Source organism: Staurois parvus, unplaced genomic scaffold, assembly GCF_062004578.1.
Source record: "Staurois parvus isolate SC_StPar_1 unplaced genomic scaffold, SC_StPar_1.0 ptg000012l, whole genome shotgun sequence".
Classification (NCBI taxonomy): Eukaryota; Metazoa; Chordata; class Amphibia; order Anura; family Ranidae; genus Staurois; species Staurois parvus.
The window spans coordinates 6121808-6140014 of record NW_028317808.1 but is presented as its reverse complement, the minus strand read 5'-3'; the positions used below and the strand labels follow the sequence as shown (position 1 = coordinate 6140014).

At 42.3% G+C, this 18207-nt stretch overlaps 1 protein-coding gene across 1 annotated transcript in view; it reads left to right on the top strand.

Moving 5' to 3' along the window:
* The window catches only part of LOC149473671 (thioredoxin-like), a 33793-nt gene extending 16025 nt beyond the window's left edge, over nucleotides 1-17768 (top strand). Inside the window, exons 2-5 of the mRNA XM_089674700.1 lie at nucleotides 994-1098; nucleotides 10334-10393; nucleotides 16153-16218; nucleotides 17504-17768. Coding sequence (XP_089530826.1) covers nucleotides 994-1098; nucleotides 10334-10393; nucleotides 16153-16218; nucleotides 17504-17566 — 294 coding nt within the window. The 3' untranslated portion in view covers nucleotides 17567-17768. The remainder of the gene's footprint in view (nucleotides 1-993; nucleotides 1099-10333; nucleotides 10394-16152; nucleotides 16219-17503) is intronic.
* Nucleotides 17769-18207: the final 439 nt, after the last annotated feature.

Sequence of the window (18207 nt, the reverse complement as noted above, 5' to 3'; positions counted from 1 at the left end):
GGACTTCACAGTCTAACTATGCTTCATTTTATACACTAAATACCCCAACCCTGAGTGGTTGGGGAGTGGTAAAAATGGGGTCCCCGGCCATCCACCTGAATTGTAAAATGACAGCTGGACGGGACTGTTCACAGGCCACAGCTATGCCATATTTCACTGTTTGACCACCACTTGTCACAATTCGCCTATTGAGTTCAGTAGGGACGCACTGCAACTGTTAAGATTATCTGGAATACTTATTTTTTCTTTTTTTTGGGACTTTGTCCTCAGCAGTGCTTTACAGCTGCTTGACTTTGGGAAAAGAACAGATTCTATGAAATATTAACCATCCTTTCTGTCAATTATGCAGTCATTCTGTAAACGTTTTTTGTTGTTGGGAAAAAATGTGCTAGCGTGAATGATCCCTTAGCAAGGCAGCTTATCTAGTGATGTTGGGCTTTAAAGAAGAACTCCAGGTGAAAAAGTTTTAAAATCTTTTTTTTTTTTCAAACTAATTTTCTGTTAGAAAAGTTTGAATTATAATGTGTGAAATTATAAAAAAGATTGCGCTGGGGAGAAATGGTATTATCCATAGAATTGCCTGGTAAAATAATACTTGGATTTTTCACCTAAAAGAGAATAAGTACAGTTCTAAGGGTAGCACAGAATGTTTCCTTCATCTAGACCTCATTGCCATGAGTGCGGACAGCATCAAGCATTGATCTGATGCTACTTGGGGCACAGGCTGGAGACCTACGGAAAAATGCTACTAATGAAAGCCATTATAGTGTGAAATGATTGGTGTTTGCATGGCACTACGTTGTTTAGCCAAAAGGCTTGCAAAACCAATTTAATTTAGATCACTGGCATATAGTAATGAGTACTCTGCACTTCTTTCTAATGCTTGGTAAACCGCTAACTAATGACAGGTTAAAAGTATTGTATGTACATTAAAGATGATCCAAAAAAAAAACAGACAACCTCTTGATGGTCTCAATTTTTTTTTCTCTTTAGGATGATTTTAAACAAATCTTGACTGATGCTGGATCCAAACTTGTTGTTGTAGATTTTACTGCTACATGGTGCGGACCATGCAAAATGATTGCACCTTTCTTTGAGGTAAGAGTTGCTCTGTGGGTTTTTTATTTCCTATCTCTCCATTTAAACATGATCCAGTCATCCATTTTAAATTTACTGTGCCTGCTGTTATAGCTACTAGCTTTTTTATTTGTGCCTGTCTGAGTTTCACTTGTTTGCCGATGGCTAAAGCTGTCCATACATAGTACAATTTTCTTGTTTGGTTTCCTTTAGATTTACCTTCAACTATGTAATACATCATACACACAGAAGAGGGTTTTAATATTATTAATATTTTGGTATTGCACACACCTTGTGATATCTGTTGTTTAGTACATGTAAAGGATACGTTCACCTTTTAAAAGATAAAAAAATGCATGTTTTTGCAGTTAAAAAAATGTGAATGTATTAATTTTTTTTACACTGCAGGCTGTAAAGTATTGCAATCACAATCAGTAGATCATGGATTCAATGCCAGAATCCTGCAGACTGTCAGTCAGCTGTCTGCCCATACCTCCCTTGCAGAAAGAATGGCTGATGATACTTATAGTACATTCACAGGAAATTGTGATTGAATGACCCGGCTGTGTGGGCAGAGCTCCCCGCACAGTTGCATTGTTTTACAAAAAAAAAATGACAGTGGGTGCAGGGAGAAGATCCCTCACCTGTTGTCACAGAGCGGATAGCACTGGGAGCAGGAGGTGGGTATATAGGAGCATGTTACACCCTAAATATGGGTGTGACATGCTCCTAAAGGTGAATTTAGCATTTAAGAACATATTTTAAAGCAGAGGATGTGGCATTCATGAAATATTTTACTGCAGGTGATTCATTAACTGTATTGTGAACCTCTGAAGAGTGATCTACAGCTGATCACTTTTCATATGACATTTAACAGGTGATTGTTTTACTCTGTTTTAACCCCACAAAAAGCTGCACCATCACATCACTACCGTATGAATTGCAAGCGATTGTGGGAATGCCCCATTCAGTTGATGCCTGCTGATGGTGAAGGGGGTTTAATTTTTGCCACAATACAAGCTGCTGTGGCATGTGTGTAATGCCATTTCCTACCTTTGCAGCCTAGTGTTACTAAGCCCATAACCATAAAATCAGTCTGTACAGTGCCTTGAAAAAGTATTCATCCCCTTGAAATTTTCCACATGTTGTCATGTTACAACCAAAACCGTAAATGTATTTTTTGAGGGATTTTATGTGATAGACCAACACAAAGTGGTGCATAATTGTGAAGTGGAAAGAAAATGAAATGGTTTTCAAAATGTTTTACAAAAAAAAACTGAAAAGTGACGTGTGCATTTGTATTCAGTTCCCTTTACTCCAATACCCCTAACTAAAATCTAGTGGAACCAATTGCCTTCAGAAGTCAACTAATTAGCAAATAGAGTCCACCTGTGTGTAATTTCATCTCGTTATAAATACAGCTGTTCTGTGAAGACATCAAAGGTTTGTTAGAGGACATTGCTGAACAAACCGCATCATGAAGGCCAAGTTACACGCCAGACAAGTCAGGGATACAGTTGTGGAGAAGTTTAAAGCAGGGTTAGGTTACAAAAATAATATCCCAAGGTTTGAACATCTTATGGAGCACTGTTCAATTCGTCATCTGAAAATGGAAAGTGTATGGCACAACTGCAAACCTACCAAGACATGGTTATCCACCTAAACTGACAGGCCGGGCAAGGAGAGCATTAATCAGAGAAGAAGCCAAGCGGCCCATGGTAATTCTGGAGGAGCTGCCATCCCTCTGTCTGGTTCCTGTACATCAGGAGATTTCCCTTCATTGTCTTGATGTATTTGTGCTATAGGAGTCTACCACAGAGCCACTGTTGCAATTAGGAAGACAGGCTTTGTGATCTCAGATGGTCCCTGCAAAGAGGAACCAGCTTTCTACCATTTCTTGGTGGCTCAGACAGATTATTTGGGGATTGGGGTCCACCCTTTCCTCTCAAAGTGCATTCAACTAGACCTGTAAGTGCTTCTTGGATTATTTGGAATCGGGCAGTTATTTTCCAGATTGCCAAAACTGCCACTTTGTCTTCTGATATCACACTCTCTTAAGTTTTCTACAAACCACAGTGAATGCCTACATTGAAAGCCAGGTTCTCTCAGGAGCTGCATGTCCCCAGTTTCTGTTTTTTTTAGTGGACCCGTTAATTCTGTGTTGCCCACCTTTTTCAGTTGGACTGCTTTTGGATGCCCCAAGTGTCTCTGAATCCTTTGTCCCTCAATGAACAAAGCCCATAGGATTTTTTTTTTCTTTTTTCCTGTAAAATCATTTTCTTGGAGTTCGCTAGTACCACTATACGTGTTTTTATGCTTTTGCTCTTGGCACTGCTTTAGTACAAAATTCAGGCATGCTGGGAGTGTGAGAAGTTATTCCAGGCTGGGAACTGTTTATTTGCCAGTGTCTGAATCCTGTCTCAGAATCCTATAGTCCTTCAACTCGTAAATATGTTCTACAGTATCACGTAGCTGGTGAAGACACCTCCTGCCCAACACTCCTGAAGGTGGAGACAGAGTGAGAGCAAAGAGTTGCACGAGTTCCGGAGTAGTTGTCTGGTGGTGTCCACTCTGTAGGTGGGTAGAGCTGTTAGTCGCAGTCCTTGGAATGAAACACAGGAGCAGCTTGGCACCAGAGCAGAAGATGAAGCAGGACCAGGAGACAGGCAGCAGTCAGCAGTGACCGGGCAGCGAGGAACAAAATTGGCAGGTAGAGCAAGTCCAGTAAACAGGCCGAGGTCTAGAGTAATCAGGTGAACAGAGTTTAAAGTGGAGTTCACCCAAAAGGGGAAGTTCTGCTTTAAAGGCTGGTCCCCCGCTCCCCATTAAGAATTGGCACCTTTGGGAAACGGGTACCCGGAATTGACAGGTACTCGCTTCCACTTCCGCTGTGATCGCCTAGGTGATCGGAAGCGGAAGGTGTCCTCCCACCCTCCCTCTCTGTAGTCTTTTGGGATACATGACAGGTCCAAGAAGACTACATGACCATTCAGGAAGCTCAGCACTACTCGCTCATGTGCAGTGGGCACCGGGCTGTGAAGCTGCAAACTGTCACAGCTGGGTGCCCACACTGAAGATGCTGACGCCTGGAACACAGGGCGGCTGGTGAAACGGGCTTTAGGGAGGACACCGTGGGATCATGGGTCAGGTGAGTGGCTGTTTATTTAAAAGTTAGCACCTACAGTTTTTGTAGCTGCTGACTTTTATTTTTTTGCAGTGTGAGTCGAACTCCGCTTTAAGCAGGAGCCACAGCAAAGTCCAAAGGCAAGCTGGGTCATATACAGGTAAGCAGGTACAGCGGATCACGTCACAGGAACAAGCTGAAGACCATTCAGTAACTGCTCATGACAGACCAGTTTAAATAGGCCATTGGGTGCCAAGTGTGCATGCTAATTGGATTGTGCATGAGTCCCTTTGCATGTGCACGTAATGAACTGCAACAGCACATCTTTTGCTTCTTCGCTCATAAGTATGAGCACGTGAGCAATGCATACGAAGATGAGCACAAGTCTGTACTGGTTTTCTGGTGCTAGGAATTCGATTTCACTTACATACAGCAGATACAAATATCCTGTTATCCTTGTGTTTAACGACTTCTGAATGGAACCTGTTGTGTAACTTTATTTGTGTCCCTCACAGGGAGTGCTGGGAGGACTCTGCTGCAAAGATGTATAGATGCTAATTCTTAGTGAAAAATGTCAGCCTTGTGCCACGAAGAGAATGGCTGCTTTTAAACAAAGCCTTCTCATGTTTTGTCTTCAATATTTCTCTGCATAGATCTTTTTCTAGTTACATGTTATCACCGTAGTTATAGCCACATACTTGTTAGAACTGGTCCAATATAACTTTCAAACTGCCCCATACATGGATATCAGGAGTGCATGTAGCATTGAAATAGTTCTGCTCTGCTACAGTTACATTTTATCAAAATGTGTAATTTTAATACTTTTCATAGCCAAAAATTGTAACCCATTACAACTTAAAGCAGTAGAACTACATTATCCAGCATCACTATTTGATAGAATGTGGAAGTATTTACTGGTATCATACAATTAGGACCAGTGCTTCTATAATCTATTAGCAGGCTTATATTGTTTACCAACATATGACGGAACTATATGACCCAGCACGGGAAAGGATTGAATAAGGCTCGTGTTCCAAAGCAAATGTGTGTGGTATCTTCCATTTTCTCAGATGTTCTCCTTTTAAAGTAGTAGTAAAGCCACTTTTTTTTCATCCTTTACCTATATGTAAGCTTATACACCATTTAGGAGATATTCAGGTTTCTTTAGAGCCAGCGCATGCGCTCTGAAGGAATGGCAAGCTCGTGCCATTCGTTCAGAGCACTGTGCCATGTCCTGAGTCTCCCATACGCATGTGCGGGAGTGATGTCATCATGGCTCAACCATTCAAGCCAGTGAACGTGGAAAAAAGACTGATGATGAAAACCCTGTCAGCAGTGACAGTGCACCACTGGAGGGCTTCGTTTTAAGGCAAGTTTTTACATAATGTGCTAGTATGTGATGCATACTGGCACATAATCCCCTGCAAGGTAAAGGCTTATACATTTTTTTTTTTTTTTTTGGATGCGGGTTATTACCGCTTTAATGCTCCGAGTCAGTTTTCCCAAAACAAAAAATGGCTATCTAGTGTAAAATGTCACCATGCACCATACAAAAAATATCTCTTATGGTAATGTGCTCACATATGTGCCAATATCCATTGTGCATCATACAGTGTAACTCACTCCCCAGATCCACATGCCAAAATACCCTTACCAAACTAGTACATTCTTGGTATTCATCCATCCATCCATCAATAAATCTTTCTTCCCCCTCTTCATCCGGGCGTGCTCCTAATTGCTTCAATCCTCAAAATATATCAATAAAATAATATCTGTAACATAGTGTATTTCTGTTTTACAAATGAATAAGTACCGTATATAAAATGTGCTCACGTATGCAAAGAATGTGCTCCAACATGTTAAATTAAATCACCAAGTGCACGCCCATCCTCATGTATCAATCCTTATGCCGATATACATTACCAGAATCTATGCCCACATGTCACTGGGCTTACTTTCATTAATACTGAACTTCTTTGGCTTAATATCCCAAAATAAAATGTTCTTCACATTAGAACGCAGAATGAATGTGTAAAGAAACATAACCGCCAACCATAATGCAACCACATACAGCAAAAACCTTTTTATCGCTTGCTAAAATGCTCACATGTATAGAATAGAATGAGACCAGAAACCAAGATGGCAGGTGGAGACTTCCAGCTGTGTCTTGACGTCCCTTCCTGGCTGGTTTCGTTATCTGACTTTCTCAAAGGATCTATCTTGGTTTGTAGTGCCTCATTCTTTTCTATACATGTGAGCGTTTTAGCACAGAATAAAATGTTTTTGCTGTATGTGGTTGCACGATGGTTAAAGGAGAACACTTGAGAAGATAGACTACACCACACTCATTTGCTTTGGAACACATGAGCTTTATTTGACCCTTAAGCCAGCCATAGACAATTTGAATCTTGGCCAGTTCAGCAAGGACTGGCTGAGAGTCAAACCATCTATGGGCAGGCTGAGTGTACCCAAGTTGATCGATCGTCAAACAACAAAAAAGAAATTCCCAGCTCTAACTTTCTTTCTTTCTTTTTTGTTGTTTGACATGCGTCGCCCTTCCATGTGCTCCTTGCTGTGAAGGCCAGTTATAGACTGGGGCAGTGGCCATTTTTTGTCAAGTTGATCGATTGATCAATTTGGGTACAACCAGCCTGTCAGATTTTACATGCAATTATTGCCAGAGTCTAGTTCTTCCGGCTGGGACTGCTCCCTCTTCCCCTCCACAGGGAGAACACAATAGCTCAGGGGGAGGGATTTCCCCATGAACACTGACTGTTGATGGGGGAATTGAGCAATCCCCCCTTTTTCTTTTCTTCAATCCACGGTTACAGGAAAGAAATTCGCTCCGTCCTTTCCTGGCTTTACTTATGCTGGGTCATATCGTGCGTTGAGAGTCTAAAATTACTACAAGAGTCTTGCATGTTGCTGAAAAACAGAAGCTTGCTAGTGGATTATAGAAGCTCTTGTCCTATTTGTATGGTATTATTTGCCTGGGGGTATTTTTTCAACAACTAAGGGATTTTTTTTTTTGTTTTCAATTCAATTGACTTTTTAGACATATGTGAGCCAAGGAATTATGATAATATTTGCTGGTATCAGTGGCTGTTTCACCAGACAGGAAGAGAGAATATCTGCAAGATGGAGATGCAGTTCTAATACAGTGCTGACAGGGATTCTAGTCTTTACCTACTCACTCCTAAGCATTTTTATTTCTGTCTCTTGTTGATTTTCCCTAATTTCTTGTCTTGTAAAACACTTGTCATTGGAACAATAGGTAAGGGGAAGTCCCTCTAACAGAGCCAAAAAAGATACTAATCCTTCCCCACTTCATCAACTTGCCGACCACCACAATAATTTTACTGCGGGTGGCTCGTACAGACACCATTGCGTACCTGTACGTCGGCACCATCTTCAAGGAGTACGCACACCTCCTCTAGGGAGAAGGAAAAATCAGCATATATTACACACACTACACTTGTTAAACACACACGTAACCCCTTGATTACCCTGAGATGTTAAAGTATATATGGCAAAACCTTTTTTTTTTTTTTTTTTAAGTTTTGGATAGTCCTATTTACCATTGAAAGTGAAAGTTAAAAAAAAAAAAAAAGTTTTGAGTTGTCCCCAAAAAAGTAAACCTTCCAATGGGGACACTAGTTATGGTGTCTTGGGTTTCCTAAGGAATTCCCTTAATTTGCAGGGATTTTCTTTTATTTCCTGTTATGGCTGTGAGACAGAAAGTGAAGGTAAATCACCCCAATGGGACACAGATGGCAAAAAATAAACAGACGGATTATAACCCTCCCTTACTTGATACATAATGATGGGGGGGGGGGGGAGTTTTGCCTATAGTTCCACTTTAACCCCTTCCCAGACAGTGTATAGTATTATCACTGATCACTGTATTGATGTCACTGGTGATGTCAGTGTCAGTCTACCTTCCACCCATCATCAGTTGGTGTCTGATTGGCCACCGCACACAGTTCCACTAAGTTGCTAATCATTGCCATTACTAGTATAAAAAAAAAATTCCAGTGTACTGTGTATATATACTGTAGTTTGTAGACGCTATACAGTTGCAAGAAAAAGTATGTGAACCCCTTGGGATTACGTGGAGTTTTGCATGAATTGGGCATAAAATGTGCTCTGAACATCATCTAAGTCACAATAATAGAAGAACACAGTCTGCTGAACATAATACTACACAAACATTAGATGTTGCCATGGTTTAATTGCACATAACATGTAAACATTCACAGTGCAGGGAGGAAAAAGTATGTAAGGCCCTAGCTTAATGACTTCTCCCAGAGCTAATTGGAGCCAGGAGTGAGCCAACCTTGACTCCAATCAGTGTGATGATATTGGATTTGTTGCTGACAGCTGTCCTGCCCTTAAAAAACAAACCCACACCTGTTTTGGGTTTACTGGTTTCAAGAAGCACTGTCTGATGTGAACCATGCCTCGCAGAAAAGAGCTCTCAGAAGACCTACGATCAAGAATTGTTGACTTGCATGAAGCTGGAAAGGGTTACAAAAGTATCTCCAAAAGCCTTGATGTTCTTATGTCCACGGTAAGACAGACTGTCTACAAATGGAGAAAGTTTAGCACTGTTGCTACTCTCCCTATGCGTGGTCGTCCTGTAAAAATGACTGCAAGAGCACAGCGCAGAATGCTGCATGAGGTAAAGAAGAATCCCAGAGTGTCAGCTAAAGACCTACAGAAATCTCTGGCACATGTTAACATTTTTGTTGACACATCTACAATAAGGAAAACATTAAACAAGAATGGAGTACATGGGAGGACACCACGGAGGAAGCCATTGCTGTCCAAAAAGAATATTACAGCACGTTTTGAAGTTTGCAAAGGAGCACCTGGATGTTCCACAGCACTACTGGCAAAATATACTGTGGACAGATGAAACCAGATGTGGAGAAAAAAAGGCACAGCACACCAACATCAAAACCTCATCCCCACTGTAAAACATGGCGGAGGGAGCATCATGGTTTGGGGCTGCTTTGCTGCCTCAGGGCCTGGACGGATTGTTGTCATTGATGGGAAAATGAATTCCAGAGTTTATCAAGACATTTTGCAGGAAAACGTACGACCATCTGTCCGCCAACTGAAGCTCCGCAGAGGATGGGTGATGCAACAGGACAATGACCCAAAGCATACAAGTAATTCAACAAAACAATGGCTGCAACAGCACAGAATACGCCTTCTGGAGTGGCCCAGTCAGATTCCTGACCTCAACCCAATTGAAATGCTGTGGCATGACCTTAAGAGAGCGATTCACACCAGACATCCCAAGAATACTGCTACACTGAAACAATTTTGTGAAGAGGAGTGGTCCAAAATTACTCCAGATCGTTGTGCAGGTCTGATCTGCAACTACAGGAAAAGTTTGGTTGAGGTTATTGCTGCCAAAGGAGGGTCAACCAGTTATTAAGTCCAAAGGTTCACATACTTTTTCCTCCCTGCACTGTGAATGATTACATGTTATGTGCAATTAAACCATGGCAACATCTAATGTTTGTGTAGTATTATGTTCAGCAGACTGTGTTCTTCTATTGTTGTGACTTAGATGACGTTCAGATCACATTTTATGCCCAATTCATGCAAAACTCCACGTAATCCCTAGGGGTTCACATAGTTTTTCTTCCAACTGTAACTCACACAAACCAATCAATATACACTTATTGGAATTTTTTGTTACCAAAGACATGTAGCAGAATACATTTGGCCAAAATTGATATGTTTTATCGCAGAAAGTAAAAAATTGTTTTCTTTTCATTATTTTCGGTCTTTTCTGTTTTTGTAATAAAAAAATAAAAAACATAGTGGTGATCAATTGCCACCAAAAGAAAGCTTTATTTGTGTGAAAAAATATGATATTAAATATTGCAGTGCTAAACAATAACAAATGACCTGGTCATAAAGGGAGTAAAACTGTTGGATGGTCAAGTGGTTATTTAAAAGGATCACCATCACAAAGAATAGGTGCTCAGCCATTCTGTGTGTGTGTGTGTGTGTGTTTTATTCTTTGTTTACATAAATACTGAAAGAATCAAACAAATGGGTAACATTCTTTTCTTTTGTCTTAATTTTCCGTTTTTTTGTTTGTTTGTTTTTTAGCAATTGTGTACTAAGCACCCAGAAGCTGTGTTCATTAAGGTGGATGTGGACGATGCACAGGTAAAGCAACTCTAGCTTTGAGTCTCTGAAATAACTCTATTCTGGGAGGGGCAGGCCCGCCTTTTTATAATGAGGCCTTGTACATCAGAAAGTACCCTTGGAAATACAGTGGCCCAAAAAGGTGACTTTCTTGGAACACCATTGTAGTTTGTCTTTGGAGGCCTTACAGCCTTGTTTGGCCAAGTACCGGAGCAGCTTTTCAGATGCTTCTGCTGCTAAGGGCAGGGTGTCGGCACACAGCAGGAGGTCATCGACATATTGGAGCAGGGTCACAGTAGGATTCTCTGCCTGCCATGTGCTTAAGAACCCTGCCATTGCCTGAGCAAATTGGCTGGGTGAATTTTGGGCTCCTTGTGGCACAACTGTTCAGATGTACTGCCGGCCCTCATGGCTGAAGGTGAAAAGGTACTGGCTATCTTGAGCAAGGGGCACACTGAAGAAGGCATTGGCCAGGTCCACCACTGTGAAGTACTCAGCCTCTGGAGGTACACCTGATAATAAGGTATGTGGATTTGGCACAACTGGGGTATCCAACACCGTGGCTTCGTTAACTGCTCGCAGATCCTGCACCATTCTGTAACTGTCTGGTTCCTCCTTCGGCGTTTTTCTTCTTGACAGGAAATAGGGGTGTGTTACATGGTGAGGTGCAGGGGACCAAAGCTCCATTCTGGACTAGAGCAACTACATGTTTTGATATAGCTGCTGACTGCGCCAGTTTAAGTGGGTATTGAGGCTTTCGGGGCAATAATGCGCCCTCTTTGAGCTTGATTGAAACCGGTTGCACCTTCAAGTGACCAATGTCTTCTGGTCCTGTGGACCATAAACATGTAGGGATTCTATCAAGTACTTCCTGTGGTATTGCACCTGGGGTTATTGCTTCATGTAATGTCATCATGAGGGGTAAGGAGCACAAGGCAGAGGAGTCCTCCAAGGATAGGGGAGTGTGTAGTTTCACTCCCCCTTCAGGCGTGAAAATGATTGAGGCCTGCAGTCTGGACAGCACATCAGCTCCTAGCAGATTTAAGGGACATGTAGAGGACACCACAAATCTGGCAAGCAAAGCAGGAAATGTCCTCACTTGGAGTTGCTCTGTAAGTGGGCTGGAACGGGGCACCCCATCCACACCCACGCAGGAAACGTCAGTAGTGGAAAGGAAAGAATCAGCAGGCAGGTCCTCAGCCCTTAGCACGCTCCTGGCTGCACCCGTGTCAATGAGAAAAGTGGTAGGTTTTCCTTGTATGGGTAACGTGACCTTTGCAAGGAGTCCTCCAGTCCCGTTTGAGGACACTGCCGTAAGGGATGACACGGGTTTGCCCATTTCCTAGCGAGAGTTGGGGCGTGGTGGTTGATGTTCGCGCTGCCCATCCCGGGGGTCCCTGTCTTGTCTGGGATGTCTTGGAGCTCTGCATTCTCTTCTAAAGTGTCCCCGTTTTCCACAGTTGTAACAGGTTCTCCTTTCCCTAATATTGGGCAGTGGTGGTGGATGAGTGTAGGTGGGATCTTCATCATTGACCACCATGAGGGGCGCTGTTTTTTTCCCTTTTTGGTTTTCTATGGATCTGGCCGCCAACAGTAAATCGGACATCTTCATAGAGCGGTACTCAGGGCGGGTCACCATCAGGCCTTTTCTGATATCCTCTCTGAGCCCTGAAACAAAAGCAGTTGAGAGCGTGTGTGTGTGTGTGTGCCTTTTCATATTGAGAGAAGCCCAGATCATCAAAGGCCTGTATGAGTCTGGCATAATACTTCTCCACAGACTCCCCTTTATCTTGGGTGATGTCTTGGATCGTGGTGGTCTGATCCTCCAATTTCTCCTTTGCCCAGTCGTGGAGCTGGGCACAGAACCCCACGCCTGAAGAATAGGAAGTGGCACTTGTCAGACAGGCATCATTGAAGGCCGTCTGCATGACCGGCCAGAAAACGTGTCCTGCTTTAATTTGGTATAGACTGATCAAGTCTCTCCAGGCGGCTGAGTAAGTTTCTTGTATCTGTACTATCCTGCGTTAGAAGGGCACTGGCTTTTTCTCTGGGTCAGGCAGACTCGTCACTAAGGCCGCTGCTTGTGATGGAGTAAAAGCGACATACATTACCGGTGCCCCTTCTGGTAATCTTGGATGTCGGGCTGTCCTGTGTACTGTTCCTGTTTAGGTTGTACTCCACTCTGCGTGGGTTTGAGAGTCAAATCTATCAGCACCCTTGTTGCTTGCAGCTGTCGATCACTCCATTCAGATGCATCATCATTCAATTGGACATCTGGCATGGGTTTGGAAGTCATGCCTATCGGCGTCCTAGTCGCTTGCGGCTGTTGATCATCTGACTCGAATGCATTGTCATTCATATGTCCGGCTTCTACTGTAGGGAATACGGGAATGTGATATGAGCCATCCTGGTTTAGAACAGGAAGACCTGGGTATACGCCTTGGTTGGGCCTTCCGGGTGTACCAAGATGGCCACCAGGTGGAAGTGTACTGGGCTGGGCAGGAAGTGACAATACAGGTGCAGCAAGATGGCTGCTACCGGAAGTTGTCATGGTGGGTTGTGCTTGGGCTGGGGTGGTGGGAATAAAGTGGGCGTTAGACGAAGGGCAGGGCTGTCCCTCTCCTCCTTCGTCCCACATTCATAGGGAGGTGGTGTTGGCACGTTTCCATTTTCAACCTTGTGATACACATACAATGTACAATCGCCATTTTTCTGGATTTCTTCCATCCATCCTTCTTTATGTAACGCTTTTGCAGTTCTATACCAAGCTTCTGCCACATTCAGCAAACCTTTTATCACATAAAACTCCTCTCTGTTCCTTCAATAATATATGCCATTCCTCCGGCTGAAGTCGGGCAATGGCGACCTTCAGCTCACAAACTTTCGCTACTTTAGATAACTTTTTAACTGCTTCACTACCTTCTCTCCTCTTCACAATATCACACACTAGCAGTCCTTTTTGTGGCTTGGCTGTCTTCTGACCCATCTTCCCCTCCTCTCTCTGGGTCACCCAACTCGTATCCAAGCTCTTCTCGCTCTGTTCTGTTCTTTCGCCGTAGTCTCAGCTAACGGCTTCAGGGGGCAGCGCGGGCAACTAATAGGTTAATATCCCTCCTCCGCTGCTTTCTGTTTTATCTCCCCTCTGTGTTTAATCTCAGAACATACACTCTCGTGTATGTCAAAACAATAATCCACAAATACACTCAGAACAAGACATTACCTCTGTCGCCCCTCAGTGCCACGAAGCCTCAGCAGCTGAGCTAACCCTCAGGGGTCTCCCACACTGTCAACCCCGAGTCACCGTCTGTAGACGCTTGTTGCAAGGGGCCGTCTTCTCAGGGGCCGACAGCTCACCTGGGTCAGAACACTCAATTGCAACGTATTCTTTCAGTCTGCTGGGCCGCAGTCCCTCAGGATGACACACTGGACAGGGTTACCTGCCTCTAGATGGCCTCCGGAAGCCGACAAGACCAGCGGGCAGACTGGACAGAAACAAATCGTACAGGGGTTGCGCAGGCCCCTTTTGGTCTGTCCCGGCCAGCCGCTCAGTCCCTCGTGCGGTCTCCCGTCGGTCAGAACCTGGGGCCCCACGTTGGGCGCCAGCTGAAATGGTCGTGAGAACCACAATCGGGTTCAGGGTTGGATATCTGTTGCTGCTCCTAATTTTTGAGAAATGAATTGCACGTGCACGTGGATTTCATCAGACTATGCCACTGTGGTGGCTTACATTGACCATCATGAAATATTAAAGGCAAAAGAAAATCGTGCGCTGCCAAATAATGAAAATAATAGATGAGCTGCTGCATGCTTTGTTTGACATGTGTCCACATACAGGTCCATGCGAGAAGATGAGAGTCCACTGGGAAGTCTATGTTCACTGTGGTGATTCACATGTATTGAAGATTTACAGCACTAGGATTTTGGGTGCAATCACCAGGAGGAAGATTTTCACTTATTTGGATTTTTTTTAAGAATTGCATTTATTTTTTGTTTCATCATCTTTTTGGGACTATCAGTCACGTTTTTTGTTTGTATATTTACATGTATTGATTTATGTTAGCAGCACGACACTATCATTTTTTTTTTTTTCATCGTGGAATATTCTCATGGTTGACACATTACAGGACAGTGGATCTGCTTTTGATCTGGGCAGGATTTCCAGCTCCAGCCCTGACCATCATACATCATTCTTCCCTGGTCTGGTAACTTGGTAGGTATACTTGTTCAGTGGTCAACATCTGGACTCTGAATTCTGGTTCTTCCTCTGGAGTGCTTTAGAACCTTTTTTGGGGTGGTGAATGCCAGGGATGTGGCCCTCCAAGCCCCCAGGTTCAGCCTACAACTGCACTGTATTGTTTCCAGTCCCAAGGATGCCTAATCTTTCCAGTAGAAGCTCTGCTGAATGAATGAGTTCAGTTGATCCTGAACTATGCTTTTCTGGGTCAAGGACTAACTTCTTGTAAAGTCTGCTTTTGCTCTTGCGTTTGTTTTTTACTTGATGCAAACCAGGTTTCTTTCTGTTGGTCCCTTTTGGACCATTCCGGGAATTTGATAGTAATGTTCCCTTTTTTGACAGTGTACAGACGCTTGAAAGTGGCTACATATAACCGAGGGTTAAAGACTAAAGATTGTGTACTATGCACAATACCCCCTTAAATTGATTTTACTGGAAAGTCAAAAATCCTATTTATTAACAAACCGTAAAAATATGCTTTAAAATAGATTTTACTCAGAATTGCATTTGAAATCCTTCTGACCTACTTTAAACCTGATTCAAGCAGGTTTTGCATTCCCATACGCTGCTCCTATAGGAAAGTAAAACCCATTTAAACCGAACAAAAGCATGTTGACACAGGCTGTATACTTCACTTTTAATTAGGCTAATGCTAAGAGTGTTTTTTGTGGGTGTGTTATTACTTAGGCACTTTTTTAATAAACTATGTCCAAAAACTAGGTTTTGAAGGTACAGTTGCACAAATATACCTGACCTGTTATGACTATGGCAAGAAGGCCAGTTTTTTTTTTTTGTTTTTTTTTTGTACCTCGTACTTCTGTTTAAAAGTATCCTGTTCTCATTCTATTGCTTCTGTTGTGTGAAATACTTGGTGATCCTGCCAGGCCCCCAGCTTTCCTATATTAAACTGACCACGCTGGGCATAGAAGCACATTCCTCCCAGCGTCAGTTTTTTGGCTGTGCTGTGCGCACAGCCTGCCTGTCTTGCAATGAACAGACTTGTGCTAACATGCCCCCCCTCCCCCATGCAGCCATTCACTGGGAATATCATTTTACTGGTGTTACTCCACCCCCACCTCCCCAAGTCCCTTATGCAGAGATTATATACCATTATATTTTTCTTTAAAAAAAAAAGGGTATTATAATACCAGGCAGTCCCCACGGTACAAACATCCAACTGACATACGACTCATACTTGGGAATGGAGGCTGTGTGATGTCACGCTGGTCCTAGAAACCACTGGGTAGACATCTTACCGATCACCTACTATCTGGTGGACCTGTCAGCAATGCAACATCACTGCATGACCAGTTAACCCTTCCCTATGCTATCCAAAACTTAAAAACATTTTTTGGGCTTTTTTACCTTTTCCATGTTGTATAAAAATTCAGCTTAAGAACAAACCTACAGAACCTATCTTGTTCGTAATCTGGGGACTGCCTGTATACACAAATGTTTTTGCCTTTTCATTTCTGTTTTAAACTGAATGGGTTGTTTGACAGGGTGAGGGATCTCATATTCTTTATTATTATTTTTTGTTTTGTAGGATGTTGCTCAGCACTGTGATATCAAATGCATGCCAACATTCCAATTCTATAAAGGTGGGGTAAAGGTATGTAACTATGTATCAGATATATATATAATTTTTTTTTTTTTAGGGTGTTTACAAAACTCATTTACATAGAACTTCTATCTGCTTAATCTTAACTTGAACTATGTTTTAATATAAGGGTTTGTGTAAACACCATTTGATCATTGGCAAAAAAAAACACATTGAGAGGAAATTTATCAAAGCTGGAGCAGATGAGTGGGCCAACCAGTCGGCTCCTTTTTCACTTTCAAAGCTTAACTGAATAACCTGAAGATTGAAGCTGACTGGGTGCCCCATCATGTGCTCCAGATTCTGTCTGGCCCATTTTAGATAAATTCCAAAAGTAGCTTGTCAGACCTACATTCATAGTGGATTGATTTTTGGGTTGTGACACATTGCCATGGCATTTAATATAGCTTTGTAGAAAAAAGCCCCATTGTAGCTTTGTCTGGGAGAATGGAATAAGGAAGTAGAGAAGGTGTGTGTGTGTGTGTGTGTGTGTGTGTGTGTGTGTGTGTGTGTGTGTGTGTGTGTGTGTGTGTGTGTGTGTGTAAATAAAATATATATAATATAACCTCCCTGATGATGGAGGATCCATGCAAGTTTGGGTCTGCATTTCTACAAATGGAGTTGGATATTTGGTCAGGATCAATGGTGTCCTCAATGCTGAGAAATACAGTCAGATACTTATCCATCATGCCACACTATCAGGGAGGAGTGTAATTGGCCCCAGATTTATTCTGCAGCAGGACAACAGCCCCAAACATGAGACTGGTGGGCAGTTATGTAAATCGGCTACCAGAAGTTGTATTTTTGTTTTTTTGCTAAATGGATCTTTTCTTGTCCTTTTCCATAGTACTCTTACATGTTTTTTGATATTTATGTTAAATATTTAAAAGGAAATTTTTACTTGTGGTTTTATTCAAGTATATCACAATTTATTTCTATGAACTGTTTCAATGAAAATCTGTTTTGCCTGTTCAAATCTGTAGGGAAAAATTCAACAATTTCCATGTGTGTGCATGGGGGGGGGGGTTTCTTTCCTCACATAAAACATTTAGATGCTTCCTTACATTTATTTTCAACTAGCCATAAGAAAATGACAGCTGAGGGATGTTTGAATGCTACGAGTGAGGTGGACTTTCGTATTCGCTGTTATGTATACACGATTTTCAGTATATAGGGCACATATTTGTTTTAAGGGAATTATGCATGTTGTATACCAATTATAAGTTTGGTCACTTGTTCTTGTGCAAAAATTTATAGCTGAACAAGACTGACACCTCATTTCCTTCTTCCTTCACAGGTATTTGAATTTAGTGGTGCTAATAAGGAGACTTTAGAGCAGAAGCTGTTGGAGCTGAAGTAAAAAGTCAAGAATATATTGTAATCCTAACTTCTTGTTTTATAACCATGTTTAAAAATCTGCTACCATATAGTTATATGAAGGAAATTCCTAACCTTTCAGCTCAGGTCTTATCAATTCCTGATGTTTTCCAGTAAATCTATATTGTACTGTTTATGAAATGGATCAGAAAGGTGGATTTAAATAAAATGACTGCTAGAATCCACTTCTGTCTATTGTTGCATTACTAATGGTTATTTTTATTTATGGATAATAATGTTTTTATTACTCAGAGGTACTGTACGAAGTTAGTGGTAAAGAGCAAGGCTAGGCCAAACAAATAGAAAAAAAAAAGCTGTGGAAAAATAGCTGCTGGCAAGACAATCAGGTCAATTGTATTCTCCTGTCCCGGGAACAGGCACACTTCCTGGTGTTAGAGAGCAGCGTGTAGACGTCAGATGCACAAGCTCCGCAGATGGAGCTTGTACATCTGACGTCTACACGCTGCTCTCTAACACCAGGAAGTGTACCTGTTCCCGGGACAGGAGAATACTCTGTACACAACGCTGATTTGCCCACCTGAATGTGAGTGCAATACTTTATGATAATAAACATGTTTTATGCAATGGTCGCCTCTTTCTTTCTTTGCATGGCCATACTGAGAG